Raw genomic sequence first — 14,434 nt, forward strand, 5'->3', positions numbered from 1 at the left:
ATATATGTATATAAATATTTCAAAGAGATCAGCTTACTGTAAATAATCATATCAATAGGAGCGAAGGTTTCAAAACTTTTAAAAAATTTGCAATGATATTACATTGCTTTACTGCTCCTTTTCCCAATGCAAGTCTTTAGGTGCCCATACACCTTACAACCATCGCAAGACTTTTGTCTTGCGATGGTTGTAAGGTAATAAAAAATACGTACAATTTGCTCATCTTGGACAGGCAGATTATACTTGTGATCATCGCATGCCCGCCCCCCTGAGGGGCAGGCTTGTGATGACTGCAATGCTGAACGGGCAGTGTGCGCTTGCCGGCCCGTGCGGCATTTGTCTTACGAGCAGACCACAAACCCGCCGACAATCGTACGATTCTTGGAGGGTTTTCGAGTCTGCTCGTAAGACAAAAGACGTGCGACCGTACAGTAGAAATGGTCGCACACCTTCCATACACCTTGCAATTATCGTACGATCGCGGGATTTCCCGCGATTATCGTACGATAATCGCAAGGTTATGGGCACCTTTTGAGTCAGCTGAATCAGTGAAAACAATGCACTTCCTGTGTGGCTGATCACACATCACAACAGATGTTAAGAGAGGGCCAGAGTCCTTTCACTGAGCTACTGAGAACTCCCTCTAGCCACTAACCTAAAATGCTCTATATTTAATACAATATCAAATACGTGGAAAAATAAGCATTAAAAAAATCTGAAATGTCACATAAAATTACTTTACTTTATACACAGTAATAATACACTGCCTGGCCAAAAAAAAAAGTTGCACACTGTAATATTTCGTTGGACTGCCTTTAGCTTTGATTACAGCACACATTCGCTGTGGCATTGTTTCAATAACCTTATTCAATGTCAGAACATTTATTTCCATCCAGAGCTGTATTATTTTTCACCAAGATCTTTTATTGATGATGGGAGAGTCAGACTACTGCATAAAGTCTTCTCTAGCAGATCCCAAAGATTCCCAATGGGGTTAAGGTCTGGACTCTGTGGTGGCCAATCCATGTGTGAAAATGAGGTCTCATGCTCCCTGAACCACTCCTTCACAATTTGAGACTGATGAATCCTTACATTGGTATCTTTGAAATATGCCCGTGCCATCAGGGGAAAAAAAATCCATTGATGGAAAAACCTGGTCATTCAGTATATTCAGTCTGGCAGCTGACCTCTTATCTATTACCTATTATCCAATGGAAGACTAGATCCAGTTGGTGAAGTTTTTTGGCCAGGCAGTGTGCAAAATACTGGCCTCACCATACCTCCCCTTTCACTCGTGATGAGCCATTATCGCATTGTTGATGTTGGGTGTATATGGAAGTTCATGAAAATTACATAAAAAAATCTATACTATATAGTTAAGGGTTTCGAAAAAAGCCAGTTGTAATATTCACAATCTATATGTGGATATCTCCATCGTTTACAGTATATTATACAGTATGCACCTCATATTTATAAGTAATGTCCAATATAGTGTCCTAATAACAAATTACTTGCATGCACGTTAGCCATTTAGAACTAAAACTATTGTTTCCCTACAGCTACCAAACAGATTCAGACTTTCAGATTTCAACCATCATTTTCCAGCTCAAGCCTGAATCTAACTGGTGATAAGGGATGGGCATACCATTTGTGCAGAATGTGCAGCTGCACGAGAGCCCTCTGAGAGTTGGTGGCCCATTCATTCTAAATGAGGGCATTGAAAGTGTTAGGAACTGAGTGCCGTCTTAAACCAGTTGCATATGAGAAAGTTCAGGGTATGAGCATAAATCTGTCTATTCATCTATCTGTCTTTACCGAGTAAATAAGTACGTTTGTACCTGGGCAGTAGCTGAATGGGGGCCCAGAAATTAGCACAGGGGCCCCTTGGTGACTGTGTCTGCCCCTGCTGGTGATTGGTGGTAGTTTCTTCCAAGTTTATTTAAACTGGAAGGAACGACATATGCAAACTTGAAAGCTTGCCAATATCTGCTCATTTCAGCTGCAATTTATTGCCTTGAGGGTTTCCTATTATTATATTGCTTGGCATTGTGATTGATGTATTTGAAGACAATAAACCTAAAACAAAATTAAGCATATTGATAAATAATATTCACAGGTATTGGTGTAAGTTATCTGATGCTCTGCTGTGATTGTAGAGTGAGCGGTTTGCATAAATAACTCACATCCTGATCAATAATTGAATTGAATGGCATTATAATCTGTTTCTTCCCCTGCATGAAATGGCTTATATAGACAAAATGAAAATACAAAAAAAGAAATACATTGTGAAATGCAGTATCTCAAATTTTAGGTAATAGAATTTAGCTTAGGATTTTATATTATATATTGCAATTTACTAGTGCTTCGATGTGGTGGCTGCATTAGATTTCTTTTTTTATGCTTTTATCCTTTTATTTTTACCTGGTAATCCTGCAAATGACTCACTTCCTGGCCCTGGGTGGCTTTGCTCCTCCACTGTACCTATGGAGGGAGTCATGATGCCATCAAAGCTGGACTTTACACATGTTCTGATCTTTTTCGTTACAGGGGTATTGGGGGGATTAGCAGTAGACGCAACAAAGATAATATTGTTTTTGCTTGCAGTTCATCTCGTGGAAGTGATAAGCACACCACATTTCTGGCAAAAGCAACAATTATTTTCTATATCTGCTGAAAATGGTATTGCCTGACAAAAAAAACTAATGCAGCCACCACATCTTCAGACCAGTAAACTGCAATATATTACATTTTTGTTCATGAGTTTAGTTATCCTTTTAGGAGTGGTTTTGTACTGTATATGCAGGAAATATGAGGGTGCCCAGTCCATCCTTTGCACAGGGCCAGATTTCTGCAAAGGCAACACAGGCCGTGGTATAATACAGCACACAGCCACCTATGCATGATGCTGCTGACTGTCAGTAACACATACTAATAAATAACAAAGTGTTCCAAACTGAGGTCCTGACTTTCAGTGCCATCCAGCTGGGTCCTCATTTTTGCTGTCCCTTAATAGTGTGTACATTTTCTTTAGTGAAATTGTGTACAGTTCACCTTCTGCATATACACCGAACCAAACCACTAGTGAAGTTTGGTGACAGCTTGACCAGCTCTTCTAGCCATCGGTTCTAGATATACTGATGCAGAGTGGGCAAACTATCCCTTGTGTTGTTATGATATCCAATCTCGTTAAGACCTGTGTTGGCGCCAGGCTTTGGGCTTGTGTGATGGCATCAGTTTGAGATGCATCTGAGATCATTCAGAACTCACTGACAGGTGCATTTAACCTGTAGTTGGCCTTTTTCAGATCTTCTTCAAGTTTGTTTTTCTTAGACTAAACACGTCTGACATGAACAAAACCCTTTGTCACAATGTTATACTAAGGATAGCCAGCTAACTATGGAGGGGAAGAAGAAGTAGGGTGACACAACATAGATGTGCTTGTACATGTACTGTGGAGGATTTATGAGATAAATACAATAGATAAATGTGTTCAAGAAAAAATTAAGCAATTCATCTCAGTTAAAAGATGTATACATCTGTCTAGCCGTGATTACAACTAGGGTCTATAGCCCTTCCAAAAACCCCATGGCAACCTTTGTCCATGCTCTTCACTTCTCTGTGGAAGAGGAATGAAAGTCAGACAAAACATTATAATGTGGTGCACATATAGCCATGTACTAAAATCATCTTCAGGCATTGGGCAGCTTGGTGGATAAGAAGTCAGCAATTGTGTCCTGCAGCGCTGTGTCCTGGCTTTAAATCCCATCAGGATTTCTGTCTGTATGGACTTAATATGTTATCCCTGTGCTTGAGTGAGTTTCCCGAGTGGTTTAGTAAACTGGCATTTGACCAAACTGGCTCTAGTGGTTGTGTATGTGTATTTATTGGGGGCGCACCCTACTGTCAGTGTAATCTTCTGCAGTTGCAGAGAGTAATGGGAATACATTGCATTAAGTGTGAGTTATATAAATAGTAAAATAATGATGATGATGATGATGATGATGATGATGATGATGATTGGTGTTATATATAATACTGCAGTTTTCTCAAAGTTTTTATAAACTTTCTCATTTCCACTTTGTTTCTTCATTATTTAGGTGCTCTGTATAGAAAATGCACTTAATATTTAATTTCCTTGTGGGAACATAGCTTTTATCTTTAATTTACTCCATTTGTTATACTTCAAAAATGTTCATATATTTATTTTCCATTGCTATCAGATTTTGCACACTTCCTTATTCTCACTTTTTATGGTCATAAAGCCCCTGCTGTGCTGCAAATGGTAACATAAAAACGCTGTACATTTGTCAGTGGCACTCTGGAGCACTGTTGAAGCTGCTAATTGTCTACCGTCTCTGGTATTTGGTGTGTGTGTGTGTGTGTGTGTGTGTGTGTGTGTGTATGTTTGGGTCAGTGCTTGAATAAACAGTAACCATTAAATCCCATTAGAACCCTTGCTATTTATTACTGAAATGCAGTCAGTCTGCATATACAGTAATAAATATGCTGCAAATTAGCTAAACTGCTAAGTACAGCAGGAAGAGTTAAATACCATTTGTGTGAGAGAGCCACGGTTTTACTTTCCTATATGATGGCGGCACAAGGTATTTAAACCCTTACTGTAGCACTTAGCAATGTTAAGAAAGGAAAAGAGACCCATAGTTCCTACTGTGTACAGCCTTGTAATAAATAACGAGGGTTCAATAGGGCTTAAAGCAAAATAACCATGTGCATAGGGCACCACCTCACAGAGGTTTACCTTAACTATTAACAAAAATTTAGCTTATTTGTGTATCACTCAACTATAGATTCTCAAATCATCTCTGAATTCATGCTGACACTGTCCTTCCTGCTGAAGGGGGGCTACTTTTGTTCCCCATGGCCCTGTGTATGTTGTAAAGTAGTCACCGCTCCAAGCTTGCTGCCGTGATAGACTACAATCTTAATACAAATTAGCTAACTAAATGCGAGATTGTAGTCCATCACAAGAGCGAGCTAGGAGCGATGGCTACTTACAACTCAGCACAAATTCAGAGATGATTTGGGGATCTACAGTTGAGTGATACACAAATAAGATACATTTTTGTTAAAGTACATGAATGGATTTTTAGGATCTAAATCCTGAGTTTAGTGCCACTTTAAATATTGCCCCACCACACTCATGTTTATTTGAGTTATTTGTAATTGTCGTTTCTGTCATGTTCGATTTTAATCTGAATTGCTAAAATGTTTTCTTTTGATGAGTGACTAAAGTCTAAAAGTTTGGTTTGAGATAATATCAGATCTTGTTTTGTCTTAAAACCATTAGTAGGATGATTACAAATAGATTTCAATAAATTTTTGTATGTGCATTTTTTTCTGTTGCTCTAGTTACAAGTAAATCTGGCCTGGAAGAAAACAGAATTTTTAATGTTGTATTTCACCTTCTGCACTGATTGCGTTTAATATCTTGTCAGTTAAGCAATGGAAGGGCTGAGTGGTCACCACTGTTGGGATTTGCTTAGGGAATCAGTTGGCCGGAAATCTGGCCCTGGCCCTTGGGTGATGTTTGAAAATGCACCTCGATGTGCTGAAGGCCTGAGGGGAGATTGTAGGGAATACAATTGTAATAATCAGTGTGAGGGACTGTGCACAAGAATAGAGCTACTGTCTCCATGGTATCTGTATGAAAACAGAAACATGAGGCCATGATGTTCTTTTTCTCTGAACCACCAACTGCAATCTGCTCAGTCCAGCATTTAGAATCAGAGGTAAGGTCTAGTTACGCCCCTGAGTGTATGTATATGTGCATATGTCAGATGGGGCCTCATGTTTAAGTTTCGCCAAAGGCCTCACACAGTTTAGAGCCACCTCTGATCTGCAGTCACAGTTTGTGTATTCTGCAAGCAGTGGGGGCCAGCTGTTAGAATACAATAGGGAGATTCTTTCATCCACGCTTTTTAGTATGAATGGGTGGATTAAGTGACTTCTCTCATTCAGTCCATGGGGCTCAATGAAAAAAATCTTAAAGTGTATGACTAGCTTTGTGCATCTTCCAATGGGGACACCTATTCTTGAGACAACTATGAGGGGATTCCCCTTTAATTTAGAGAGATTTCCTCTGACTTATTGTTGAACTTTCAGGAAAAGAAGCAAAGAAAAATCTCCTCAATGTAATGCCTAAAAAAATGACAGGGGTTTTAACCAATGACTGCTTAATGATCAGCATCAGAAACACAGGACCTTCTCCATTCTGGATAGTCCTTACACTTGCATCCCCCCCACTCCTTCGGTTTGCACCACCTTGACTTTTAGGGCATCTGTACAAAATATATGGTGTCACAGTCTGTATGTCCATTGCTGTATCTGCAGCTTTGAAAGATGGCAGATTGCCAGTTAGGGCCTGCTCCTGTAATGCTGAACAAGAAAACACATCTGGAAGGCTACAGATAATAGGTAATATAATGAGCACCAGCTTAACTAATGTGAAATGAAGAGAGTACACAAGATTTAAACTCTCAAAGCTACATGATAAGTGAAAAACCATAAATAGATGCCATCTGTTGTACAAAATAACACCCTCTAATCACATGGCAGACTTAGCTCATCTCTCACACATCATTATGGGTGATGAGTTAAAGTAGGGAAAGAGAACATGACGCTTTAAAGGAGTACTCACGGTCCGCACTGTAGTCATCCACTAAAATAATCTCCTGAATTAGATTTGAAGGGCTTCGAATTAAAACGCTGTATCAAATAAAGGAAATAACAGTTAGCCTTGTGAATTCAGCACTGACACATAAAACGTATTTGGCTGCATACAAGTTCTACTGTATAATGTAACCATGCCTAAAGTTAATTTAAGCTTTACAGAAGGTACACCTAATTTATAGTGCTCAATTCTTGAACAGATGGTCATTTGAGACTATTGTCCTAAAATAAATCTAACAATGAGTTTTTATTTGCAAAATATATCTCTCAGCGTTATGAACGGTACCTCAATATTGTTATTGAACATTCCATGACATACAAACTCATAACGAAAAAATAACAGTGCGCATTTGATGCCTTATTATTAATATAAATGTAGTCTTAGATGATGTAGATTTATATAATTGTGTAACCCGCAACATGAATGAAACGCGTTATACCTTTCTAGTGTTAGCAGAATGTACATATTGGATGAATGTGTGAAAAAGAGATAAAGGAACTTGTAAAAAATGTTTTGTCACCATAGAAATTGTGGTTAGAATGGCACTTTAATATGGGAAAAAAATCTAAATTTAGCATAGATTTGAGTAACACTCAAGAAGTGTTGCGGTTATTAAACCAATAAAGCACTTTGCTTTTTTCTTACTGAATAGGCCAGACAGTATCACAAAGTTACATAGTTGTTAAAGCTGTAATACATTTTTTTTCCATAATGAATCCAGATAAAAAAATATACATTACCCAGCAAAGCATTTCTTTGAAAGAGAACTATGACCTAACCTTTTTTGCCATAGTTCTCTTCAGGGTGACAGGAGGACATATACTAATGTCCTCCTGTGACCCAAAACTCAGTATATAGTGGGCTACATGCTGAGAGCGCAGAGCTGCGCCACAGCCAGGACGGATCCCGACAATATTGTCAGGATCCACCCCACTGGCTGATTGACAGCTGGCTCTGCCTCTCTAGAGCCAGCTGTGCCCGCCTTCACCCCTGTCCATTTCTCCAGTCACCGCTCTTCAGGGAGAGGATTGGGAACTCAGGTGGTATGTGATTGCTGAGTTCCCAATCAATAGAGCCGATCTGTGAAAGGCAAAAAACAAAAAGGAGCACCTCCATAGTGTAAATCTGGATTTTGATCTGGATTCATTAGGGAAAACATTATGGAAGACTTCCGCTGCTAGATGATTTGACATCCCATTGTTTTCTACATGCCTTTTTACTACCGACTTTTTGTAAGTACAATACAGTTTTGCGTTTTTATCATTAAAATTCGTTTTACACTATGGAGGCGCTCATTTTTGTTTTTTGTCTCTCAGATTGAAGGTCCTTTGACCTGTGGGAGCTGCCTCTTCAGTGTGTTCGTTACCATTGCAACTGGCCGATATTGCACGTGGAGGCGCCGGTATTGTTTCCTGTCACCCGACCTGTGGAAGCTTCAGTGTCACGAGTCGGCTTGAATTATGGGGTAGAGTGTATTTGACTGACCCCATATTTCTCCATTAAAGAAGAACTCCTGGAAATGTATTTATTAACCCTTGCAGTGGGGCTACCCCCAAACTGCAAGGGTTAATAAATAATAACAATATGCTTGATGGTGTCTATGTTTTTAAAAAAATGTTAGACTCACCAGAATCTCCAAGCTGGCTTCTTCTTAGACCGATCCTTCCGTCTCTCTCCCACCTCTGCAGCAGTCTAAGATCAGCTAAATCATCACATCTATACACAGTGTACAGACGTGCGGACACAGAAGAAGAAGGAAGGAGCGCAGTGACAGCTGGCTGGCTCGGAGCTTCGGGTGAGTATAATTTTGTTATTTTAACACCTAGGCACAAACAAGCACTTAACCCTTGCAGTGCGGGGAGTAGCCCCAATACAAGGGTTATAATAAAAAGAATTGTGGAGTTCTTCTTTAAATGGTTGCCCAAACTCTTCCAGATAACAAGGGACAGCACAGTCTCTAGCAGTGCCCCTCCACTACCTTGGAGAAGGGAGGAGTAGGGAGAAGGGGAGTGGTATCCCTTGCTGTGGTTGTATGTTTGTGGAGACACACACAGCTAGTACACACAAGGGTGGCCCCATAGGAGCCTGCAACGGAAAGGAGACACCTTAAAAAAGGAGATCAAGGGACCAGCAGATTCTGCAGGAAACGGAAACTTTTAAACATCAAGAAGCAGCATCCATTGTCGGTAATTTAATTGGCATTTTAAATAGCATAAAACATTTTTACTTTTGCGTTGTATTCAATGGCACCGCTTACACCCCCCCCCCCCCCCCCCGCAGTGCGATCGGACGCGTGTCAAAACTTTGCCAGCATTTCGTTCCACTGCAAACGCACAAAATAAGGCAAGTTTTAAGCTGTTTCAAATGCTGATTAAATCACTTACAATGGATGTTGCTCCTTAATGTTTAAAAGTTTTAGTTTCCTGCAAAATCAGCTGGTCTCCTGAGCACTGGCCCTGATATACTATTTTAGGGTGGCTCCTTTACCTTGCAGGGTTCTATGGAGCCACCCTTGTGTGTGCTAGTAATCTTTGTCTCCACAAACACACGTAAGGCAAACCACTCCCTGGTCCTCCCTTCTCTCTCCTTCCTTCTGCCTTCTTCACCCCAGTAGATGGACAGCTAATGAAGACTCCTCTGTGCACTGTAATTTTGTAAGAGACAGGAAGTTCAGGGAAGCCGAGCTGAGAGAGTCGGATGCCTGAGCGTGCCAAGATGAAAAATGTCACCTTTAGTCAATCGCTCGCACCTATAAACCCGCATGTCAGGATGCAAAGTCCATTGAGATGTTACACGTGAGCCGATTGGCTGAAGATGCAGTCTTTCATCTGGCCACGCTCAGCTACTCAAGTTCTCATACACTGCATGTGAACATCCTCGCCTCGCAGCTTTGCTTTGCTTTTCACGGCTTGGCATGCAGTGTGTCACGGACTTAACCCCTGCGAATGAGTATCTTGTCTGCAAGTTTATAGCACCCAAATGCATAACTTTGCATTTTTGGAAGTTGAACCTCATCTGCCAAGTCTCAGCCCACCGCCTATTTTATCTAGGTCTTCATGTAATGTTGCAACATCCTGTGCTGTAGTTATTTCTGTGTATTTTGTATTATCAGCAAATACAGACATTGAACTCTTAATTCCAATCTCATTGTTGTGTATTAACAAATTAAACAGCATCTAGCCCAAGACAGAGCCATAGGGCCAACCACTCACAACCCTAGCCCACTCAGAGGCTGAATCGTTTATCACTACCCTCTGCACCCATTCGTGAAGCCAGATTTCTATCCATGTACATAAACTTGACTCCATTAATGTAAAACCTTAGTTTGTTAATCAAGTATTTGTGGGGCACAGTGTCAAATGCTTTTTCAAAAGCCAGATAAATTACGTCTCCTGCCCTTCCTTTATCTAAACTACTGCTTACTTCCTTCTAGAACAGTGGTTCTCAACCCTTCTAGGGCAGGGACCCCCTTGTAACATTTGCCAAGTTGTGGTGACCCCCAACGGTAAAATTTAGGGTTGACGCCGCTGCTGCAGCGACATCTGGCAGCGTGGCGGGAGAACTGACACTGCTGTGCTAGGAGAGGGCTGAGGAGGACTCTCATCTAGTACAGCAGAAATCACACAGCGACCCACAGGTTGAGAACCGATGCTGTAACAGCTAAAATGGCAAACCATATAACACAAGCCGAGGGTGTCAGCTTTTATTATTAATAATAATGATGATAATCACTAGATGGGGACCTGATGGAGAACTGCAGATCCCCCTCTGCTGATTGACAGCAGCAGTGGGCGGGTGCTAGTTTGCTATTGCAAAGTGAAATAGCCAATAGGAATCTAGCTATGCATTCCAATGCTGATTTTTTTTTTCTGACTTACGGTGGCAGGGGCTCCGATGTTACATAGTATTTGAGGCTGAACAAAGACATTAGTCCATCAAGTCCAACCTATTAGGATCTCATTCTAGGAGTACCCGTACCCCTGTATATTACGGTCCCTTAAGAAATCGTCCAAAAGTTTCTTGAACAATTCCACATTATTTGCTGAAATCACCGCCTGTGGCAGTGAGTTCCAGACCCTAACTGATCTTACTGTGAAGAACCCCCTTCGCCCCTTGTGCTGGAATTTTTTTTCCACCAATTTTAGGTGATGGCCTCTAGTTTTTGTAACGGAGTTAATTTTAAACAGTTTATCGCTAATGTTGCTACCACCATTAAACATTTTGTACATGGAAATCATATCCCCCCTTAATCTCCTCACCTCTAATGTGAACATGTTTAAATTTAGTAGCCTTGTCTCGTAGCTCTGGTCCTCCATACCCCTAATTAGTTTGGTTGCCCTTCGCTGGACTTTTTCCAACTCAAGGACATCTTTTCTTAGTACTGGTGACCAGAACTGGACCGCGTACTCCAGATGAGGTCGAACCAATGATCTATAAAGTGGCAAAATTATAGACTTGTCCCTGCAATACATCCCCTTTTTAATACAGGACAAGACCCTGCTAGCTTTGTTTACAGCAGCCTGGCACTGCAAACTACCTTTCAGTTTGTGGTCTAACAATGACCCCCAAATCCTTCTCCATTTCTGACTTATGCACATATAGATTATTTTTTACGTAAATGCAAACACCTTTTTAATTCCAAAGTGCATTACTTTAATGTCAGAATTTTTTTTTAAAAACGATCGCAGCGAAAGGTTTACTCTGCTCGATCGAGCAGATTAAACCTTTTCGGGAGAAAGTGTTTCTCTCCCGGGCGGCCGAAAGCTGCTATCTAATAGCGGGAGACTCCCGGCGACCCCTGGCAAATTGTCTTTCGACCCCCGAAGGGGTCCCGACCCACAGGTTGAGAACCGCTGTTCCAGAATGTCTTTCAAAAACCCATGTTGATTGTTACTTATAATGTTTTCTACAACAAATTGAAGGAGATTCTCAGACACTTTGATAAATGAGACCCCCAGACATTTAGGGCTTGTGAGAACAGGTAAAGTTGTCTTTGTTAAAGCAAAGTGAACAGCAATAAATAACCCAAAATGTATTTCATAAAACCACATATATATGAGCACATTCCTTTGCAAAGTTCAGTGCCTGCTCATCTATGTTTATGTAGACCTTTATCTTTTGAACTCTGCATATTTCAATACGCATTAGTTAACAACTGACAGGAAGATCCATAAGCATTATGGGATTGCACTGATTGTTGGGCTAAAAGGTGATTTGCACTAATACATGAAAACATGGTTATGTAAATGTACACATTAAATTAGTCCTTGGTGAGTGATTTAGGACCTTTAGATGTGCAGCTAATTGTGCCAGCCACCACTTTGCTAAGCACAAAAGGTTGCATCGCGTGACAGTTTGCGTTAATGGAGCAGGCTGGCAAAGACATCTCTGAGGTAGACCCTTCAGATGGAAATTCCGGTGGAAAAAAGTGCACCACGAAAAATTGTTATCTGATCCTACTAAAAACAGCCAGACAGCGAGATCTGTGGGCAACTTGTTATCTGTGGGCAACTTAAAGCCTGCGGATTCTTGCGGCAGGAATCCCAGGTGTGCCCATTCAAGTTAATGACAGGGTGACAGCGGCCGCATCTGCCCATGGCTGTCCGCAGGTAAGTTTACCTGGTACGATTACTTTCAGATCCAGAGAGGTGATTGTCCCAGGACACAGAGAGCTTGCACCCATCTCTCCCACCCTGCAGGTAATTGTACCATGTATGATTACATGCAGACAGCCACAGAAAGATGTGCCACTGTCACCCTGTCATTACCTTCACTGGACACTGCAGCCACATCTGAACAGGCACACCTGGAATCCTTCGACAAGAATTTGTAGGTTCTTGCTGCAGGAATCCCCAAACGCACAGAAAAGCAAGTGTGCATGGAGCCTTACCCACCGACAATTTTAAAGTATAAACAATAGGGTTAGGGTTGTATATTAATTTTCTCTTCTCTCCCTGTCAAACAGAATTCTTTTTCATACCCTAAAACCATTTTTCCTGTTGTATGACTTATGTAAACTGATTCGGATATTGTACAAGCATGCCTGATATTTACTTCGTAGATCTCGTTTGTTGTCAATATCTAATATTACTATAATAACCTTAAATAGATAAATATAGAATAAAAAAAAAAAAAATACCTTCTCAGCCCATACTGTTCCTTCCCTTTGCTTATGCCATTAGAATTGCTTTACTCTCTGCTGTCACTGGGTTTGTTGCAGGCACTCTCCCACATACAGCCTCTATATTGTTATTTCAGAGCGCTCAAGGCTTCATCGGCCATCAGTCCTGGTGATGTCAGGGGTAGGAAGGGAGCAGGGAGGGCTAACTAGTTGGGAAAGCCTCTCACACACAGAGGTTGAAGAAAACTACATTACTTCTACTTGAGAAAAAGGGGAACCAAATGACACATCAAAGACAGTACAAGTGCTACTATTTACATGTTAATGATATGGCCAGCCTGCAAAGTGTAAAGTGGTGACAGCTTCACTTAAACATTTAACTTTACAGCTTTTGACGGTTGTTGGATCTATTAATCATGAGTTAAGTTGCTAATAAAAATATATATAATTTTGGTCCTCAACGGGTGCCCTTCTTAGGGTGTCTATAACATGCTTTAACTGTAATTAAAAGTTACATTTGTCACTTCTGTATAATTCCTAATCCAAAAAACGTACATAAATCTGCACATGTTTTGTCATAGGGGATTCACAACTAAAATATACATGTGCTGCTTCCAAGCAATCCACTGGAACCTCCAATAAAATGTGCTAAAATCTTTTTTTGAATCTAGGCAACACTTCAAGAATGCTCAATAAACCAATATACTGTACCACCAAAGGAATTGAAAAGCACAATGCATTGTAGCTACTCACACCCAGAGAAGGCATTTGAAATCTAACAGTCACCCTAAAGACGGGGCAGAGCCTTGGAATGCATCAGTGATGTCAGGGGTGAGGCTCTGGGATGCGCTGATCATAGACTTTGGTGGATGCTGAGACTTTTCTTTAGGCTAGCGACCACACAACAGCTGCGAGTAGCTGTCAGTAGAGATTGTGCCTCAGGCAGATAAAAAGTGCTTTAGCCCAACTCCAGCAATGCAAAACAAAAATGATATTGCTCGGTATGAAATAAAATATATAAAGTGGCTCTTCCTGTAATACTCACCTCCTCTCTGTGGCTGTTCAAACCAGACTCGCCACTGTGCAATCAAGCAATGGGGTCATCTTCCTGGTTATATGATTCCGGTGTCAGTCAAAACACTTCCTGTGAAACCAGGGCACCAAGAACCCACCCTCTAGAGGCATGCCATTGGTGAACCCTAAATTCTCAGGGAAATGCTGCAAAGAGCATGCCATATAATTATGAGTAGCAGCTTTTGGCAGCATGTAGGACCTGCCCACCACTGAGTATAAAAAGAAAGGAAGAGGATCTGTGGCATCATCTGACTGGACCAAACACAGCGGGGAAAAAGGTATATATAAAAATCCTTCTGCTAGCTTCGGTTACGGGAGCCCTTCGGCTACTCACTATAGCCCATACAGCTCCCGAAGTTGGCCGAGCGGCTCGGTAGAGCCGAAGGCATATGCTTCGGCTCGACAGAGCCAAGGTGAAATCCGAAGCTGGCCGAACGGCCGGTCGTTGGCTGGCTGAAAGCATGCTACTGACAGCTGGGCGGAGCCAGCCGTCATCTCACGGCTGGCTCCGGCCACTTGCATTGACAGATCAGCGTCCCCTGGTTACC

General features: G+C 41.3%; 1 protein-coding gene across 2 annotated transcripts in view; it reads right to left on the reverse strand.

The window, feature by feature from the left end:
* Positions 1 to 14,434, reverse strand: part of GALNT16 (polypeptide N-acetylgalactosaminyltransferase 16) — a 135,417-nt gene that overhangs the window by 52,536 nt on the left and 68,447 nt on the right. For both annotated transcript variants that reach the window (XM_018565102.1, XM_018565101.1), the window contains exon 4: positions 6,659 to 6,726. In XM_018565102.1, the coding sequence (XP_018420604.1) occupies positions 6,659 to 6,726 (68 nt within the window). The remainder of the gene's footprint in view (positions 1 to 6,658; positions 6,727 to 14,434) is intronic.

This window comes from Nanorana parkeri, unplaced genomic scaffold, assembly GCF_000935625.1.
Source record: "Nanorana parkeri isolate BGI_ZX_2015 unplaced genomic scaffold, ASM93562v1 scaffold812, whole genome shotgun sequence".
Taxonomy (NCBI): Eukaryota; Metazoa; Chordata; class Amphibia; order Anura; family Dicroglossidae; genus Nanorana; species Nanorana parkeri.